Below are 21,422 nucleotides of genomic sequence, written 5' to 3'. Positions count from 1 at the left end.
TCATCCTGTCATTGTCAGTAATGAACTGTTATTTAGAAGTGGCTTAAGCTCCTGGTAAGAAAGCCATTTTTGTAAATTCAGGTATTGTTTTTACAGTGCGCACTAACTGAACTGGTACAGCTAGAGCTTATGAACCACATGTGGCATTGAGAGATTGTTGAGTATTCAATAGTTACCCAAGCCATTTTAAGTTAGCTGGGTTTTATGATAGGCTTCTTTTGTGAAGCTCTTTCCTAGATACTGTTAGGGGTATAAGATAAATAAATGCTAGTGTCTTAGCCCTAAGAAATAAAGGAAACCAATGTAAGAAACAAACATGAGTTACATACTGAATTGTGTCGGGTACCTTGCTGGTTATTGACAGACCTCATGTAATAATCTATATCAGTGGAAGACTTCACAACAGCTTTTATTCAGTGCTTACTATGTGCCAGGCATTTTGCTGGAGTTGCATAACTGTAGTTTATTTTACAGATGAGGAAACTAAGCTTTAAAGAATTTCCTTAAAAGCATATAGTGCTAAGGGGCAGGGTGCACATTTCATGCGTGCATTGCTTCACGGTTGGGGGCAACATATTTTCAAATGAAAAGAGTTTGAGAGTTAGGTATCATGAGATAGTTAAAAAAAGGGCGTATTTCCATGTTGAGGGATGATCAGAGTGGATGCCACTGATACTTTCTGACTGACTCACCCCTCTTTTGCCAAATGGGAGAAATTCTCTGGTGTTGGGATGTTCGGGATATTCCCGATTGATCTACACTTGGAATTTGCTTTGATGTTCGCCTGGGTCCTGTTGTTAGACTGAGTCTTCACCATCACAGTGATTCCTATTAAATATAAAACTACTTTTTATACAATTGTGTCCATAAACATAAAGACTAGATTTAAGGAGTTTTGAGCACCATCATATTTATGAAATGTGAAGATAATTGGTTCTCAGGCAGGCACACTGTGATTTAATAGTAAAGAAATGAGTTCTATGTGATACCTTCTTTTATACATATATTATTTGCAATATTGTAGGTTATCCAAATCATCTGTTTACCAATTTACGTTTAATCTTACAGCAACTCGTACTAAACAAATGCCAACGCCCTTCTTAATTCTGAAATTAGCATGGAGTAATAACAATAAATTGAAATACTCTAAGCTCACCTTTGAAATGCAAGTTATAAAATTTCACTTGTCTAAGGGTAAGGGAGAGAAATCATGTTTTATAGTTTTGATTTAGACTAAGAAATTTGTTTTACAACTACAAAATTAAAGTCATGTACCTTTTTCTAAAGTGTAAGAGAAAAACCTAAAGTCTCTTTTATAAGTTTAACAGTACTTTTTGCACATGCAATTTCTCCTGTCCTGGTGGCAGTTACCAAATGATGGCTTTTCAGCATCAGACAGAGCCTACTTGGAGCCCCACCCCTGCTGGTGTCACTTTCTCTGTTAAGCCTTTCTTGTCTGGCCTGCTGGTTTGGTTATTTCTCCATTTCTATTTCTACAGAATTTGTTTATACCTTACCCTTAATTATTGCATGTACTAAGTTATGGTATAAAGATTTGTTTTAGTATTTCTTGACCCCAGTATTTGTTTCTTGAGATTAGGACTATATTTTATTCATATTTTTAATCTCTAGTACATAGCCCAGTCTCAGACATACAGCAAGTAATTAACATCTGGATTGAATGAATATGATAATTATATTTTGATTTAAAAAATATGTATAAGATTGAAATCACCAAGTACAGTGAACTCCCTGCAAAAAGTATTTATTTTATAATATTTCAGTTTGAAATTAAAATGTGTTCTTTGGTTATTTCATTTTAACAAGAAGAAAAAAAAATTAGGGGAAGCTTTCTACTGTGGATGTTATGTACTTGATTAAATAATTCCCTTGCTTTTAAATTACCCACTTTTGTTGTTACAGAAAAATTGTAGAGCACTGGAATTTTGGAATAAATCTAGAGTGCTTCAGGCAATTCATGTAGCTGAAGATAAAGGTTTTGTACTGTTCAGAAACTAGAGTAATTTTTAATTGCTTATAACCTCTTAACATTTTTTAAACGATCTTACAAACCTTGCCAGAGTCGCTGTTCTTCATAGAGGTATGTGGCAAATTTGAATTTGGAAATGAATTTGCGTTTGAATTTTAAATAAGGAAATTATTTTGAAAAGGGAATCATGTTTGCATTTGAGGAACTTGGAGGTGATGAAAATAAAAACAACTATATATCTATTATCTATGTATTCATTATATATATATATATATTTAAAAGAAGTATTCTTGGTTAAAGATTAAATACACTGTAGGAATTTTAACCTTAAGAGGAAAATATTGCAATATATATATAGAATGAAATTGGGCAGTCTTTGTAAATGAAAGGAAGCCAGTGTGTAATTAGTGATAGCAGACACTATATGAATTTGAATATAATTTTAGCCTCTTATTCTATGTAGCATGAACTCTATTGAAAATTGAAACTTTTTCTTATTTCTTATTGTGTGTGTGTGTGTGTGTGTTTGTGTGTGTGCGTTTCTGTCTAAGGAGTCAAAGACTTATGCACATGTCTACTTGTTTACAGGAATAATAGAGATTGTAAGGAGTTCTCCTTAAATTTTTTTTTTCTCTCTTTTATAACCAAGGCATCAGATTGGTTTGTGGTTGAGTTTTGAAAAAGTCTAGGCTACCATAATGGGGCAGTTGGGTGACATCTTTATTGTCCCATGAACTGGAGGATCAGGATCATTGGTCTTGATTTCTATGCTGTTCTGTAGGTCCCGCTAACAAGGAGTTCTAATGACATTGAAAATGGAAGAATAAGATGCTTCATCATCATCTCTACCATCATTGCCTTAATTTGGGCTTTCTCTGTTTCTCATCTGCATTGCTGAAAGAGCCTCCCTGCTGCTCTGTATGCCTCTTTATCTTGCTCCCTAGGCTCCCTGTTTCGTTCTTCCTTCCATTCTACATTCTGCTGCTTTAGAGTCATCTCTCAAAGCACAAATCTTATCATGTCTTTGACCTGCTTAAAATTCCTCATGGTTCTCATCACCTGTGAGAATAACAAGGCTTATATAAGTCTCTGGCCTGCTTAACTCTCTGATCTGATCTTACTTCAGATCCCAACTTGAAACAATACTTTCTCATGCTTCTGCATGTACAATAAAATGTACTTTACCTCAGTTTTTCATTTAGCCAACTCCTACTTTTTCAAAATTCAATTCAGGCTCATTTTTTTGGTGGGAAGACTTTGAAACCAATTACACCTACCTCTTGTCTCATCCCTCAGTCCTAGGTATGCCTTTTATGTGAAACTATAAGACCCTTTGTGTGCTTCTATCATGACACTTACCACAATGTCTTATAATTTTTTTAGTCTTTTTTTTTTTTGCTGTACGCGGGCCTCTCACTGCTGTGGCCTCTCCCTGCTGTGGCCTCTCCCGTTGCGGAGCACAGGCTCCGGACGCGCAGGCTCAGCGGCCATGGCTCACGGGCCTAGCCGCTCTGCGGCATGTGGGATCTTCCCGGACTGGGGCACGAACCCGTGTCCCCTGCATCGGCGGGTGGACTCTCAACCACTGCGCCACCAGGGAAGCCCTATAATTTTTTATTTGTCTGTTTCTTTCACTAGACTATGAGTTCCTTGAGATCAAGAACTTCTTTTATCTTTTCATCTGTGATGCCTGACAGGACATCTATTTATTTAGAATCCTAAAAACTCAAAGATATGTTTAGTATTTATTATATTTGAGTCTATTTTGCAAATAGCTACTGGTTCAAAGGCTAGTGCCACTTTGTAGTAAAACAAGTAGTAACAATTGTCAATTTGATTTTCTAACCTCTTTATATTTGGTAAATATTTGCTCTTATCTGTTAACATAGGTTTAAGGTTGGCTGAGGCATATTTAAAATTAATTTTTCCTCCTTTCTTGATGTTTCCTTAAATGGGTCTTCATGTGTGTAAATGTGGTGAGTGTGGTATTTACTTTTGAATAGGAGTTTGTGATTGTTCACATTTATATTTTAAAAATTCTAATGTGAGACATTTATTATTTATGATAAAAACTACATTTAGTGGGCATATTTTATGAGTGATTCTGCTAAATTCTTTGTATACAGTATCTTATTTAATTGTCGAAACAATCTTGTCAAGTCAGTGTGATTAAACTTCATCATACAGATGAGGAAACTAATGCTTATAAAATAAAATTTCTTGCCTGAGTTTACACAGCTATTAAGTGATAAGCTATTAAGAGCTGAGGTTTGGACATGGGTAGATCTGACTTGTAGACCAAGTTCTTAACTATTCTGTCGCCTGTTGCATTTATGACTGTGATTGCAAATAATAATTTGAAAGGCATAAGTTCATTTCAAGTTTTTAAAAACCTTCTTACAGTGCACATTTTCAGTTAGGATTAACTTGATAGTACAGTGGCAAAATAATGTGTTAAAATGCCAAGTTTTACTGGCTTTTTATTCCATTAAAATATATTAATAGGTTAAAATTAGATTCTCCTTCTCTTCTCTTTCCTCTCTCCTCCCTCTTCTCTCCTTCCTCCCTCCCTCCCTACTCCGTCCCTCTCTCTTTCTCTCTCTCTCCTCTGTAACTTATTTGTTGAAATAGATTGAATTGTTTGTCCTGTTAATTCCCATAGTCTAGTTTTTGCTCATTGCATCCCCATGGTGTCTTTTTTTTTTTAAATAAATTTATTTGTTTTTATTTTTTTTGGCTGTGTTGGGTCTTTGTTGCTGTGCACCGGCCTTCTCATTCTCTAGTTGAGATGAGCGGGGGCTACTCTTCGTTGTGGTGTGCAGGCTTCTCATTGTTGTGGTTTTTCTTGTTGTGGAGCACGGGCTCTAGTCACGTGGGCTTCAGTAGTTGTGGCACGTGAGCTCTAGCGCAGGCTCAGTAGTTGTGGTGCGCGGGCTTAGTTGCTCCGTGGCATGTGGGATCTTCCTGTGCCAGGGATAGAACCTGTATCTCCTGCATTGGCAGGCGGATTCTTAACCACTGCACCATCCGGGAAGCCCCCCACGGTGTCTTATAGATGTGTTCCTCTGTCCTTCAAATTTGTAAATTTGTAGTTAGATCTAGAAGCTTTATCAGATTCAGGTTTGATTTTTTGGCAAGAAAACTTCACAGCTGGTGTTATGTACTTCTTCTATAAGTAGGTACATGATGCCAGGTTGTCTGTCTTTGTGTTGTCTGTCTTTGTGTTGTCAATAGCCATTGATGATCATTGCTTAGATCATTATTTTATTAGAGATTCAAAGTGTTATATTCTGATTTTGTCATTTATTTATTATGTAAATACATCTAAAAGAATAGATCTTTAATAAATTATAAACTATTTGGTTACCCAGAGATACATTTCATATAGGAAAGGCAGGATGAATGCTTGGTTCTCTTTTGTTTTCTAAATACAGAGTTTGTTCCTTAGAACCCTCCAAAGATGACAAATTAGTTGTTGTTTTTTGTTATTTGCATATTGTTATGAACTCATGGATTTATATATTTGATGCATTTTAATTTATTGAAGTTGTTATTTTTATTAATGCTAAAAATAATACCATACCATTTTTGGCCAAGGGAACCTTTTCAAGTTGGTTCTCCCGAGCCCTTTTGACAGAGCTCCAGTAGTCCCTGTCAGCATTTTTGCTTTCTGTTATGAGATATTCCAGCCACATCTTGTATGTTTCCCCTTCCAGAACTGGAATAAGTCCTTTTTTTAAAGGAGCATATTTCTTTTTCTTGGTGGGAAATGGCATTTGAAGATCACAATCTGGGTACTAATGCTGTTGATTGCTCCTGGTTAGTTATTGCTTCTGGTTTGTTTTGGTGGATAGAGCTAGGAAATACATAAAAATTTTTAAAGATAAAATATATTATAGGTTCATATTGGTACTTCCAATTCATATTCAGAATCACAGGATTTACTTATCCTAATTCATCTTATATACATACACGTGCATGTGTTCTGGAACAATTTTGGGAACACTGCCATAGTCACTGGTTCTCAGACTTTTTTTCTTTCGCAGGATAACCAAAGCTGCAACACAATTTCTTTTGGCTTTGTGGCAATGATTTTCATTCTCAAGGGAAAAAAGAGATGGAGAACCTATAGGTTCTCATTGGTGAGTGTCAGTGCAGTTTGAAAAACTATCCTTACACTCATTCCTTTGAGAATTCATACCCCAGAAGAGGAAAATTTGTCCTGGGAATTCTCCTCAATATTCTGTAATAACTAAATGGAAAAAGAACTTGAAAAAGAACAGATACATGTATATGTATAACTGAATCACTTTGGTGTACACCTGAAACTAATACAACTTTGTTCATTAGCTATACTCCAATATAAAATAAAAGGTAAAAAAAGAAATTTAACCAATAATTAATAATCTTACAAAACAAAACAAGAAAAAGGAGATTTTTTTCAGGAGAATTTTGGATATTAGCCTGGGAGATCATTTTTTTCTTTGTTTTTTAAAATTTTTTATTAGAGTATAGTTTATTTACAATGTTGTTTTAGTTTCAGGTGTACAGCAAAGTGAGTCAGTTATACATATACATATACCCACTCTTTTTTAGATTCTTTTCCCATATAGGTCATTCAAGAGTACTGAGTAGAGTTTCCTGTGCTATACAGTAGGTCCTTATTAGTGATCTATCTTATATATGGTAGTGTGTATATGTCAATCCACAGGAGATCATTTTTAATGAATTTTTAACTGTTAGATGGTGTCAGCTTTAGGGTTTAAACAAATACACAGATCTGCTTTGTTAGACATTCTTGTGCATTACAGGTATATCTTGTAGGTCATTTAAAAAAAATTTTTTTCTTTTTCTTTTAAGTCTTTATATTGCTTCTGTTTTATGTTTTGGTTTTTTGGCTGCGAGGTATGTGGGATCTTAGCTTCCCAACCAGGGATTGAACCTGCACCCTGGCATTGGAAGGTGAAGTCTTAACCACTGGACCACCAGGGAAGACCCCTTGTAGTTCTTTTATTGATAAGTACTGCAAGATTAGAGAAATCTCTTCTCACTTCTAATATTATGCAGAACAAAGAAGAGGGTGTAAGAGCCATACAAAATATGTCTTTATATTATCAAGAGTGAATGAATACTCAAAAACTTAAACAATTAAACATAGACTTACTGTATGATCCAGCAATTCCACTTCTGGGTGTACACCCAAAAGAAGTGAAAGCAGGGACTCAAGCAAATATTTGTATACCCATGTTCATAGTAGCATTATTTACAATAGCCTCCAGAAGGTGGAAGCAATCCAAGTGTCCAATGACAGTTGAGTGGGTAAACAAAATGTGTTATATACATATAATGGAGTATTATTCAGTCATAAAAAAGAATGAGGTACTGATATATGCTACAACATGGATGAATTTGAGGGACATTATGCTGAGTGAAATAAGGTAATCACAAAAAGACAAATGCTCTGTGATTCCTCTTATATGAGGTTCCTAGAGTAGTGAGATTCTTAGGGACAGAAAACAGAATGGTGATTTCCAGGAGCTGGGAGAGGAGGTGGTGGGGAGTTAGTGTTTAATGGATACAGAGTTTCAGTTGGGAAAGATGAAAAAGTTCTACAGATAGATGGTGGTGATGACTGTGTAACAATGTGGATGTATTTAATGCCCCAGAACTGTACATTTAAAAATAGTTAAAATGGTAAATTTTATATTATGTATATTTTACCACAATTAAAAAAAACACATACAGCATCAAAAAAAAAGCAGGATGAAATAAATATCAAAAAGCTGGGATAAGAGTGTTAATACAGTATGTAGTTTGTTTCGAGTCCTTAAAGCCTTCAATCTTTATTTAGTTGAGACAATTAAAAATAAAACAAATATTAATTTGAAATAAAAATCTTATTAGCTGGATTTGATTATCTTTATCCAAATTCAGAAACTTTTCATTTCCTTTATTCTAGAAGATACACTCACAAAACGAAGAGGAAGAACTTTTGTGTATCTTCAAGTCTCTTATTTCAAGGTTATACTTGATTTTGGGTCGGGGTATGCTGAGGGCAGTGAGGACAGAGAATTAAAATTGAGAATGAAAGAAAATTTAGGCTTTATTTTTTAAACTGTTTTAAAGAAGTAAGTAGTTTAGATGCTTGGAAAGTTGCAATTAGTGTGTCCTTCAAAAGAAACAGGAATAACTTTTTGAATTAAAATTATTTGTCTTTAGGATTTTGACTTGTAATTTAAACATAAAAGATTTATTTTCTCTACATCAGAGTTTCTTACCCTTGACACTGCTGACAGTTTGGTCTGGATAATCCTTTGTTGTGGAGGCTGCCCTGTGCTATTGTAGGATGTTTAACAGCAATCCTGCGCTCTACCCATTAGATACCAGTAGCACCCTCCACCAACCAGTGTGACAACCACTCGGGGGACAAAATCACTCCCGCTGCTCTCATTATAGGATTAATATTAACAAAAATTAAGGACTATATTTTAGGTATAACTTACACATCTCTTTTCTTCTCTTATCACAACAGTTAGATCTGAATCAGAATTTAATATATGTATGTCCCTTTTGAACAAACCATGAAAAGTCATAAATTCATAGATTAGCCCTTTAGTACTATACATTTTTTTTCGGAGGGAGTTACCAATACCAAGCTTTCTGATTTACATTTCATACTCAAATGTTTTAATTATTGCTTTAAAATTACTTCTGTTTTAAATTATAAAGGCCACATATAATTTGCACAAAATTTGGAAAAATACAGAAAATTATTAAGAAGAAAATTTAAATTACCTTTAATCTTAAAATTTAAATATAAACAGAAATACATGAACTTCTAAATCAAGTATTGATGAAAATGCAGTGTGATTTTAGTGAACATTTAGAGACACTAGATTAAAATAGAATCCTCCCTTTTTGGGGTAAAAATGGCAAACAATGACTATAAACAATTCTTGATTTTTTTAAAAAATGAAGGTGCTAGAGCTCACCAGTATTTTCACTTAGCTTAATTTTGACTGAATTGTATAAATAATTGTGGTAGCATTTATGAGGATATCTTTGAGATTATAAAAGTATTGTTTATGAATGAATTATCCATTTGAGAGATTAACATTAATTTCCTCATACGTGTGTAAAGTACCTTCTTATATAACACTCTAAACCTTTCAACTGTTCATATATAATATATAGCCTGGGTGTATATGTTTATAAATGTGTGTGTATATATCTATATATATTTGTATCTGTTTCTAATTTTATAAACAATAAAATCTAGGTTTGAACAGAAGCCATAGTCTTTGCTATATAATTGAAAAAACATGTGTTTCCATGTAGGCAAACCTAAGGAAAGTAGTAACTCTCAAACAATTCATCTGTTTAGAAAATGCTTTCAGGACTTTACATGTTAAATCCATAATTCTATTACAGTTATTGAATTTTGTAATGAGAAACATTTGTTCATTGACTTAAACTTTTTTGTTTTCTTTTTTTTTTTTTTTTTTACGGTGTGCGGGCCTCTCACTGTTGTGGCCTCTCCCGTTGCCGAGCACAGGCTCCGGACGCTCAGGCTCAGCAGCCATGGCGCACGGGCCCAGCCGCTCCGCGGCATGTGGGATCTTCCCGGACTGGAGCACGAACCCTTGTCCCCTGCATCAGCAGGAGGACTCTCAACCACTGCGCCACCAGGGAAGCCCCATTGACTTAAACTTTTAACAGAATTTAACAATTAGAAATTTTCCAGAATGATGCATGCTGTGTATATTGGAGAAATAGAGGAGATTGAGAAATGAGACATTGTCTGGAAAACTGAAATAATCTTCTTTTATTATCTTATTATGGCATTGATAGTTTAGGTGGCTACTGATGATGCTGAAATGTTAATTTTTTGTTTGTATTATTTTCTTTTAGAATGTACCATAGCAATTTTTTTGTGTGTGTGTGGTATGCGGGCCTCTCACTGGTATGGACTCTCCCGTTGCAGAGCACAGGCTCCGGACGCGCAGGCTCAGCGGCCGTGGCTCACGGGCCTAGCCGCTCCGCGTCATGTGGGATATTCCTGGACCGGGACACGAAACCGTGTCCCCTGCATCGGCAGGCGGACTCTCAACCACTGTGCCACCAGGGAAGCCCGCAAATATATTTTTATAAATTACAAATAATCTGTTCAGAATGTTATTTACTTTATCTAGGAGAGGAGGAGTTTTCATTCTTTACTTTTTGCTTTCTCATTTTGGAGTCGTTAGAGATTTATTGACTAATGGCTTATTTTGATATTAAAGCATATGAACTTTCTATAAGGAAAGTTTCTATTGTGTTTCATACATTAATTTACATTTTTGTTAGACCAACCATTTTTTTTTTTAAATGAAAGCTACTGGTATTGTATAACTGACATCCCAAAATATGAAGTCAGTAAAAAACTATTAAAATATCTTAGATGGAGAGTGTGTTTGATTTAAGAGGGAAAAAACAAGACAGCTGCAGATGTTGTTTCTTTTGCTTGTGTTAAAGATATCTCCTAATAAAGGCTACTAACTTTGAAATCTCTATTGTCTTTCCAAAGACTAAGAAAAACATTTTTTTGATTGCAAGATTTGCTTATGTGTCTGGTACTGTCCCAGGTTCCTTCACATGTTTCCATTTAGTTCTTGAAACAACCTGCAAAGTAGATATTATTCCCATTCTACAGATGAGGAAATTGACAAGAGTCAGGATTCTATACAGTTATATATATTTGTACATATTTATAGGTATGTGTATGTATGTACATATACTTATATATACATATATACACACATATATATTAAAAGATTTGAAAATTTCAAGGTTTAAATATCATAATGGCAATCTCAAGGGAAGAGAGAAAAATTAAGTTTTCAGGAAATACTGATGTTTTTCAACATTCATTGTATCATCGGATGAATTTTTTTGAATGGACGATAATAGAAGTCATGGTTTTATTATGCAATCTCATTTTTTTCCTCCTTGACTTTGTCGTTGCTGATATATTTTGGTTTTGAATTTGACATGTGACAAATATATTTTAATATTTTGTTAGAGGAATACCATCAAGTAAGGGATTTTATCTGTTCTCTCAGATCATGGATCCAAAGAAGAGTATGTTTTACTTTTTTGGGAAATGAGAATTTTGTATTTGGCAGCATTGGATAGTTTAAGTGGCATCACTTATTTTTCTGCATGAGAATTTATTTTTCTATTCTTTCCTCTTTCTTTAAGACAGGATTCAGATCTGAGGTAAAAATTTGAAAATCCACTTGAGGTAGGTCATGAAAGACTTGACTTTTTCTTCAGCAGGAGGTGGCAATCTTAGCACATTTACTTCTAATTAAAACCAGAACCCAGTGTTTCACTAGGGAATTTATTATTACTTTTAAGCAATGAGTATTTTGAACTTGGGAGTGGAGTTTTCTCTTATAAACCTTAAAGTTCATTTGGGCCTCAGGATTTAAAAAAACTGTTGACTGCCCATTGTGCATTAAAAAGGTTAAAAGTCATCATTTTAATAGTTGGTTTTGTGGCATTCTCTTTCATTATGATGCTTGTTTTATGGGTTTTATAAAGGTGTATTAAAATGCAGCAACTTCTGTTGGAATGATGTTAAATTAAGTTCTTGGCTTCACTGGCAAATTTTTTGTCCTTTATAAAATTGATTAGACTTTTAAAGTTATACACATGACTGAAGATGGAAATATTTGTGCACTGGCATATATTATATAAAGTAACTGAGGTTGTGTGTACATATACAGAAAGTGAAGTAGAAAAGTGGAGGTGCTTACCTGGGCAATTCAGATTCTTTACCAAATTTACCTGAAATAATTGGCTATTTTCTCTTGTTATACAAACAGTTTCTTTTATTTTTCACTTTACTTTGTGTGACTAGAAATGGTATTAACAATTATTTATTCATGAACTTTAGATATATAGCTTTTCTTGTGTGTGTAATGAAACTGCTTTAAGGAATATTTTTCCTTATTACTCTACTGCTATGTTAATTGCTTACAGATTAGAGAATATAGTTAAATGAATAAAAAAACAATTATGCAGTGGGTTACTGTTAAATTTTATCACTAATTGTGATTATTGACTTTTATATATTCATTTATATATACATATATGTTTTATTTATTTATTTATTTATTTATTTAATTTATTTATTTTTTGTTAGAAAAAAATAATGTCTTATTTTCCTGTATACTTGCTTTAAAAAGTTATTAATTCCTCTTTCATAAGAGTTATTAGAAGTCAAAACAATTCAACTAGATAGATTTCTATGCCAAAATACATTTATCTTTGGAAAATAAGATAACAGCTGTAAAAACATTATTAAGAGAATAAAATGCAGTGATCTGAAATATGGGTAACATTCACACATGAAAGTGTAAATATAATATACAGAGCCATTCAAATACACATTTATAAACAGAATGAAAAGGTACCTAAAATACTATTTTTATATATAAAATTTTCATATTAAAATATTGCTCAATAAATAAGAGGTGATATTATGAATTCCATTTACCTCTTAAATGTTATCTTTAGTAGTTTAGACTAACCTAAGAACTTTGTTAACCTTCTGTTGTTCTGACAGGTGAATTACATTAAACCATGTTTAACAAAGTCACACTCTAACAGTATATTTAAGTAGTCACATGTGGTAAAAGTTAGGGAGGGCTGTTTAGTAATTATGGGAAAAAAGATTTCCCAAATGAACCAAAATGATTAACCCTAGAAGACTAGAGTGTAATGATCTGCTTTATTTGACAAAGATGTTAAACACTGCCTTAAGTTTTGCAAATTTAATGACCATAAAATAATTGACCATAACTTTCTTCAACTTCTTCAAAGTGTGCAGGCCAAAAAAATGGCAGGCCATAGGAAGGACGTGTAAGTTTAGAGTTCAGTTGTTTATGGGTAGGTGTGACTTCATTCCCGTTCGTCCCATTTGCAGACACGGTAACTTGGAATAGTTCTTGAGAAGCTGTTCGATGGCAATGTGGCGGACATGGAGCTCTGAGGCCAAAGAATCTTTTTCTTGCACTTGGTGGGCTAACTCTTCAAAAACTTCCTGTATTTGTTGTCGGAGCTCTGCATTCAGTTGCTTTACCTCACCAAGAGTCATCGAATTCAATTCTTCTCTGCTGTAATGTGGATGCTGGGTTTGGACATTAGCCTCTGGATTAGAGACTGTCTCTTCTTTTTTCTGTTCCTCGTTGTGACTATGAGGCCACAATTGACTATTGTGGCATAAAGTGGCACCTGAATCTTGTAACACAGCAAGCCCAAAGTCCGTATTTTCCCTCTGTTCCAATATTCTTTGTGTACAGTTTGAGAGGCCACCTGCATTTCCATCTATCCACTTTGCAGAATACTTTGGTACTTGGGAGTCAAACTGTGGGAGTAACTTTTTATCTGGCTTATGCCTGAAATTAAACAGGTGATGCTGGGGATTTTTAGAACATTCAGAATCTGAATCCAGATCCTTATTTTGTGCATATTGTACAATCCAGTTTATCTTCTTACTCAAAATGGTTTTAACTTCTTCATAAGTACTTTTTGAAAGCTTAGATCGAGGACACTCCTGGTTTGCAATCAAATGGTATTTTTCAAAGCAGTCTTTATGGCCCCTTAATGATTTGGTGTGCAAGAGATTAGATTTTGGTATTCCATCAATATTTAGCTCAAAACAAACGTGGCAGAAGGAGAGTGTTTCTTTGTCTGTTCCCAGTTTACAAACACTGCAGATGTTGTCATCATTCAAATCAATGCTTACAAACTGGTCCTCTTCGTTCATAGTGCCCCGTCCGGCTTCGCGCGCCGCCGCGGATCCGCGCGGCCCAGGCTCCTCCACTATTGTTTCCGGCCGCAGCCTGTTTTATTTATTTATTTTAAATATTTACTTATTTATTTGGCTGCGCTGGGTCTTAGTTGTGGCACACGGGATCTTTTTAGTTGGGGCATATGGGAACTCTTTGTTGCAACACGCGTGATCTAGTTCCCCAACCAGGGATGGAACTCAGGCCCCCCCTGCACTGGGAGCATGGAGCCTTAGCCACTGGACCACCAGGGAAGTTCCTATATACACACATATACTTTAAACCAGGGCTCCCCAACCCCTGTTCAGAACCTGTTAGGAACCGGACTGCACAGCAGGAGGTGAGCCATGGGCTAGCGAGCAAAGTTTCATCTGCTGCTCCCCATGGCTCCCCATCACTCTCATTACTGCCTGAACCATCCCCCGCATCCCTTGCATTACCAACCTGAATGATCCCCCCCCACTTCCCACCCCCGGCCGTGGAAAAATTGTCTTCCACGAAACTGGCCCCTGGTGCCAGAAAGGCTGGGGACTGCTGCTTTAAACAAAATGGGTAATACTGTTCATTCCTGGCCATTTTGCCTTATAAATTGTGACTGTCTTTCCATGTCAATGAATATAAATCTACATCATTTTTAATGGCATAGAATTTGTGTTTTATGCATACATATAAGTTGACTGTTGAACAACATGGGTTTGAACTACAGGGGTCCACTTATACTTGGATTTTTTTTCAATGAATACATACTATAGTACTACACAATTCTTGCTTGGTTGAATCTACTCATGTGGAACCATGGATATGGAAGATTGATTGTAAAGTTAGGCTCGGAGTTTAGACTGTGTGGAGGGTCGGTACCCCAACCCCTGTTGTGTCCAAAGGTCAACTGTACATCATAATTAATTTCTGTTGGTATATACACTATCTAATGCTTTTAATATTTTTCTTTTTATAAATCATTGAATGTATTTGTAATTCTTTATATATTTATTAAAAACATAAATATAGTTATATTTTAAAAAAAGAATAAAAACTGAAAGCCCCTTTTTTATTTCCTTGCTGCCTATGAAATTTTACTCCTCTCTCAAGGTAAACAGTTTGGTGAACAACATTGCAATTGCATACATTATTCAATGCATTTATAAACATATTTGGTTTTGTTTTATTTTGTTTTATGTCAATGGGATCACTCTCTATATGTTCATCTATAATTTGCTCATTTCATTTACATGGATATCTTTCCATGTCCAAATGCATAGGCTTACCTTATTCTTGTATGGGCTTCATAGAATTCTTTTTATTTATAAATTTATTTATTTATTTATTTATTTATTTTTGGCTGCACTGGGTGTTTGTTGCTGCTCTCGGGCTTTCCTCTAGTTGTGGTGAGCGGGGACTATTCTTGGTTGCGGTGCATGGGCTTCTCATTGCGGTGGCTTCTCTTGTTGTGGAGCACGGGCTCTAGGCGTGTGGGCTTCAGTAGTTGTGGCACGTGGGCTCAGTAGTTGTGGCTCGTGGGCTCTAGAACGCAGGCTCAGTAGTTGTGGTGTACAGGCTTAGTTGCTCCATGGCATGTGGGATCTTCCCCGACCAGGGCTCAAACCCATGTCTCCTGTATTGGGAGGCGGATTCTTAACCACTGCGCCACCAGGGAAGTCCCCATAGAATTCTGTATATGGGTATTTCATAATTTATTTAGCCATGGAGATTGCTTCCAAAATTTATTGTGGACAACCTCATTTTGCATTGGCTCACTCTGCTTTGATATATAGGCTCAGAGTAAAGCTCACAGGTGACTAGTCCATTGGACTGACTGTGACATGTACTTTATTATTTACATTTTATTACACTCAGGAGTACAGTTGTATTTGTTGATCTTATGATGGAGAATAGAGGCAGTTGGCTAAACATTCTAGAAAATTTGCAGAGTTTGATCAAATAAGTTGAGCGCAGGAGTTTCCTCACTTCTGGTACTACAGTTATCTAGTACATTCTTTAACAGTCATTTTAATTAACCTTCTCACTGAAAGCCCATTTGAGTAATGGAAGAGTTCCAGAAAGCTACTGAAGAAAAACCATAGCTATTAGCAGGAATGAAAAACCAAGATTCAGTCAGACAAATATTTTTTGAATGCTTATTATTCCTTCCATAAGGATCTTTCCACATGGCTGGAGAGATGAGAGTAACATACATCAATCTGATAATGATACTAAACAACAAAAGTCATCATGTAATATTTTCTTCTGATTAATTTTGAACCCAGTCTGGGAGCTGGTGGACTTGAACCACAGGTATTCTACTCTTGATGGCCTTTAAGGTCTTTATCATCATCTAGAGAAAGAATGTTGTTATCACTTGTTTCTGACTTTTGTTGGCTTTTTACCATGTGAAAATAAATTGATAAAGATTCCAAATGTATCAGGGCTTTCTAGGTAGGCTACTCAGCATTAGTGTTTTTTCAAACTCTTATCTGGTGAAGATCAAGATCAGTAGGAATCTGGCATTTTCATGGCTCAAAGGATATTTTATAGTCAGTAGAAACAGGGCTTCTCTAGAAGTGGCATCAGTTAGTATATGATGAGGTGAATGCATTTTCTCTCTGTTTTCTCCTTGCTTTTCTTCCCTTCTCCCTCATCCTTAAGAATAAAGAGATATTTCATGTACAGAGGGCATTGTTTTATTTCATGAAATAAGAATAGCCTGCTTAAGGATAGATGCTTTTTGTCTACTTCTGGAAGGAAGACTATAAATCAGCAATTTTAAAACTTAGGTCATCATTTTTCCAAAAGCGTTTTAACGTATTTGCCTTCTTGCCAAGGTTCAATTTATATGTTTGGTAATGGATTTTTAAAAATGTTTGCTTGAACTTTGATCTTTATACCTGTGGAAGAGCCAATCATTGCTGGGGCCTGAGCTTCAGGAATGGTGGGAAGTTTGATGGATACCTGCCTCCTCCATTAAAAAAAATTTTTTTAAGTGACATGTTCATTTTGGAAACTTTGGATGAGGTTTATATGAGCAGGGAAATAAAATAATCTCTACTTGACACTAAGAGCTAACTAATCATTATGACTATTCTAGTGTATTTATTTCACCTTTTTATTTTGAGTTTTTATGCCATAAAACCAGATTCATATTGTATTTACTCTTTCTTTTTTAAGGAACATTTATTTATTTATTTACTTATTCATTTTTTGGCTGTGTTGGGTCTTCGTTGCTGCATGCAGGCTTGCTCTAGTTGCGGTGAGCGGGGGCTACTCTTCGTTGTGGTGTGTGGGCTTCTCATTGCGGTGGCTTCTTGTTGCGAAGCACGGGCTCTAGGCACGCGGGCTTCAGTAGTTGTGGCACGTGGGCTCAGTAGTTGTGGCTCACAGGCTCTAGAGCTCAGGCTCAGTAGTTGTGGCACATGGGCTTAGTTGCTCCACAGCATGTGGGATCTTCCTGGACCAGGGATCAAACCCGTGTCCCCTGTGTTGGCAGGCGGATTCTTAACCACTGTGCCACCAGGGATGTCCCTGTATTTACTCTTTTAAGGTCTTTTTTCTCGCTTAACAATATCACAAATATTTACCAAATCAACAAGTATTCTACTGCAATATAATTCTAAATGATTATAGAGAATTCTATGATTTACCACTGTTAAATTTTGCCTTTAAAATATTTTGCTTTTAAAAATACTATGGTCATCCTGAAACTTGTATGGAACCAGAGAAGACCCCAAGTAGTCAAAGCAATCTTGAGAAAAAAAGATCAAAGCTGGAGAAATCATACTTCCTGAATTCAAACTGTATTAGAAATATATAGTAATCAAAACAATACGGTATTGACATAAAAATCGGTATGTAAATCAGTTGAACAGAATAGAGAACTCAGAAATTAATTTATGACAAAGGAACCAAGAATACAGAATGAGGAAAGGATAGTCTCTTCAATAATGGTGCCGGAAAAACTGGGTTGCCACATACAAAAGAATGAAACTGGACCCCTATCTTATACCATACACAAAAATCAACTCCAAATGGATGAAAGACTTAAATGTAAGACCTGAAACCATAAAACCCCTAGAAGAAAACATGGAGGGTAATCTTCTTGACGTTGATCATGGCAATAATGTTTTGGATTTGGCACCAAAAGCAAAGACAACAAAGAAAAAATAAACAAGTGGCATATAACACTGTATAAGTTTAAGGTATACAGCATGAATGATCTGACTGACATGTACTATAAAATGATTACCACAGTAAGTTAACATCCATCATATGATACAAAAAAAAAGAAAAAAGAAAAAAAATATATTTTTCCTTGTGATGAGAACTCTTAGGATCTACTCTCCTAACAATTTTCAAATATTATATCAATAAAACTGGAAAGAATAAAAACACTTTTTAGCACCACAAAAAATCAAAAGAGAAATAGAAATGCTAGAAATTTTGTACCCACAGAAAAGTTGCCTGATGATCAAAATTGAGTAGCAAGGAGTAGCTAGCATACATTTTTATTACTGAGAAAATGATGCCCATTCAGATTTGTTATTTCTATCACATTTTTGGATAAATTTTTTGGAAAGAAAAGTGGGTGGGGCCAAAGGGGGACCTTTCCTTTGACTATATCATTGAAATTATTATAACAAAAATGTATCCATGAGATTAGTTGCAAATTTTAAAATAAATAATCACTGCCTAAAAAACCCCCCAAAACCTGCCAAAACCAGGTGGGATTACATCAAACTAAAAAGTTTCTGTACAGCAAGGGAAACCATCAACAAAATGAAAAGGTGACCTGTGGAATGGGAGAAAATATTTGCAAATCATATATCTGATAAAGAATTAATATCCAAAATATATAAAGGACTCATACAACTCAATAGAAAAAACCCCCAAACAATCCAATTTAAAAATGGACAGAGGAACTGAATAGACATTTTCTCAAAGAAGATATCCAGATGGCCAACAGGTACATGAAATGTGCTCAGTAATACTAATTATCAGGAAAATGCAAATCAAAACCACAATGAGATACTGTCTCACATCTGTTAGAATGGCTATCATGAAAAAAGACAAGAGATAACAAATGTTAGTGAGGATGTGGAGAAAGGAGAACCCTTATTCATTGTTGATAGGAATGTAAACTGGTGCAGCTACTATGGAAAACAGTATGAAGGCTCCTCAAAAAATTAAAAATAGAACTACCATATGATCCAGCAATCCCACTTGTGGTTATATATCCAAAGGAAATGAAAACAGGAGTTTGAAGAAATATCTATACTCCCATGTTCACTGCAGCATTATTCACGACAGCCAAGTTATGGAACAACCTAAGAACCATCAATAGATGAATGGATAAAGAAGAAGTGGTAGATACATATAATGGAATATTATTCAGCTATGAGAAGGAAGGAAATCCTGCTATTTGTGACATCATGGATGGATGTTGAGGGCATTATGCTAAGTGAAACAAGCTAGACAGAGAAAGACAAAATGCTGCATTCACTTATGGGGAATCTAAAAAAAAATCTGAACTCATAGAAACAGACAGTAGAAATTCTAACAGACACTCAGAGAGAGGTTCAAATACTGGTAATTATGACCACTGTATTTTTAAAATTTTCTTATTTTAGTTTAGCTTTGTTGAGGTATAATTAACATATAAAATTGTAAGATATTTAAAGTGTATATCAAGGTGATTTGATATAGGTACACATTGTTTAAGGATTCTCCCCATTTCAAGTGGCATGATATATTTAAAGTGATGAAAGGGAAGAACATACAACCAAGATTACTCTACCCAACAAGGATCTCATTCAGATTCCACAGAGAAATCAAAAGCTTTACAGACAAACAAAAGCTAAGAGAATTCAGCACCACCAAACCAGCTCTACAACAAATGCTAAAGGAACTTCTCTAAGTGGGAAACACAAGAGAAGAAAAGGACCTACAAAAACAAACCCATAAATATTAAGAAAATGGTCATAGGAACATACATATTGATAATTACCTTAAATGCGAATGGATTAAATGCTCTAACCGAAAGACACAGGATCACTGAATGGATACAAAAACAAGACCCATATATATGCTGTCTATAAGAGACCCACTTCAGACCTAGGGACACATACAGACTGAAAGTGAGGGGATGGAAAAAGATATTCCATGCAAATGGAAATCAAAAGAAAGCTGGAGTAGCAATACTCATATCAGGTAAAATAGACTTTAAAATAAAGACTGTCACAAGAAACAAGGAAGGACACTACATAATGATCAAGGGATCAATCCAAGAAGAAGATATAACAATTATAAATATATATGCACCCAACATAGTAGCACCTCAATACATAAGGCAACTGCTAACAGCTATAAAAGAGGAAATTGACAGTGACACAATAATAATGGAGGACATTAACACCTCACTTACACCAATGGACAGATCACCCAAAATGAAAATAAATAAGGAAACAGAAGCTTTAAATGACACAATAGACCAGATAGATTTAACTGATATTTATAGGACATTCCATCCAAAAACAGCAGATTACACTTTCTTCTCAAGTGTGCATAGAACATTCTCCAGGATAGATCACATCTTGGGTCACAAATCAAGCCTCAGTAAATTTAAGAAAATTTAAACCATATCAAGCATCTTTTCTGACCACAACACTATGAGATTAGAAATGACTTACAGGGAAAAAAACATACAAAACACAAACATATGGAGGCTAAACAATACGTGACTAAATAACCAAGAGATCACATTAGACATCAAAGAGGAAGTCAAAAAATACCTAGAGACAAATGACAATGAAAACACAATGATCCAAAACCTATGGGATGCAGCAAAAGCAGTTATAAAAGGGAAGTTTATAGCTACACAAGCCTACCTCAAGAAACAAGAAAAATCTCAAATAAATGATCTAACCTTACACTTAAAGGAACTAGAGAAAGAAGAACAAACAAAACCCAAAGTTAGCAGAAGGAAAGAAATCATAAAGATCAGAGAAGAAATAAATGAAATAGAAACAAAGAAAACAATAGCAAAGAGCAATAAAACTAAAAGCTGGTTCTTTGAGAAGATAAACAAAATTGATAAACCATTAGCCAGACTCATCAAGAAAAAGAGGGAGAGTACTCAAATCAATAAAATTAGAAATGAAAAAGAAGTTACAACAGACACCGCAGAAATACAAAGCATACAAGAAACTCTATGCCAATAAAATGACAACCTGGAAGAAATGGACAAATTCTTCAAAAGGTATAACCTTCCAAGACTGAACTAGGAAGAAATAGAAAATATGAACAGACCAATCACAAGTAATGAAATTGAAACTGTGATTAGAAATCTTCCAACAAACAAAAGTCCAGGACCAGATGGCTTCACAGGTGAATTCTATCAAACATTTAGAGAAGAGCTAACACCCATCCTTCTCAAACTCTTCCAAAAAATTGCAGAGGAAGGAACACTCCCAAACTCATTCTATGAGGCCACCATCACCCTGATACCAAAACCAGACAAAGATACTACAAAAAAGAAAATTACAGACCAATATCACTGATGAACATAGATGCAAAAATCCTCAACAAAATACTAGCAAACAAAATCC

General features: G+C 35.0%; 2 protein-coding genes across 8 annotated transcripts in view; one reads left to right on the top strand and one right to left on the bottom strand.

The window, feature by feature from the left end:
• The window catches only part of BBS9 (Bardet-Biedl syndrome 9), a 446,338-nt gene that overhangs the window by 59,432 nt on the left and 365,484 nt on the right, over positions 1–21,422 (top strand). The gene's annotated exons all lie outside the window — the stretch shown is intronic.
• On the bottom strand, positions 12,270–13,848 carry LOC132524192 (protein EURL homolog). Its single transcript, XM_060156032.1, has one exon. It carries the CDS (start codon positions 13,803–13,805, stop codon positions 12,912–12,914), a length of 894 nt encoding a protein of 297 aa, XP_060012015.1. The 5' UTR covers positions 13,806–13,848; the 3' UTR covers positions 12,270–12,911.

The sequence above is a fragment of the Lagenorhynchus albirostris genome, chromosome 8 (assembly GCF_949774975.1).
Source record: "Lagenorhynchus albirostris chromosome 8, mLagAlb1.1, whole genome shotgun sequence".
In the NCBI taxonomy this organism is placed as follows: Eukaryota; Metazoa; Chordata; class Mammalia; order Artiodactyla; family Delphinidae; genus Lagenorhynchus; species Lagenorhynchus albirostris.
The sequence above is the reverse complement of the archived record's forward strand: the minus strand, read 5'-3'. Positions and strand labels throughout refer to the sequence as shown.

Bases quoted from the DNA above. Each gene is read 5' to 3' on its own strand.
- LOC132524192 (XM_060156032.1), bottom strand. From the start codon at position 13,805: ATGAACGAAGAGGACCAGTTTGTAAGCATTGATTTGAATGATGACAAC.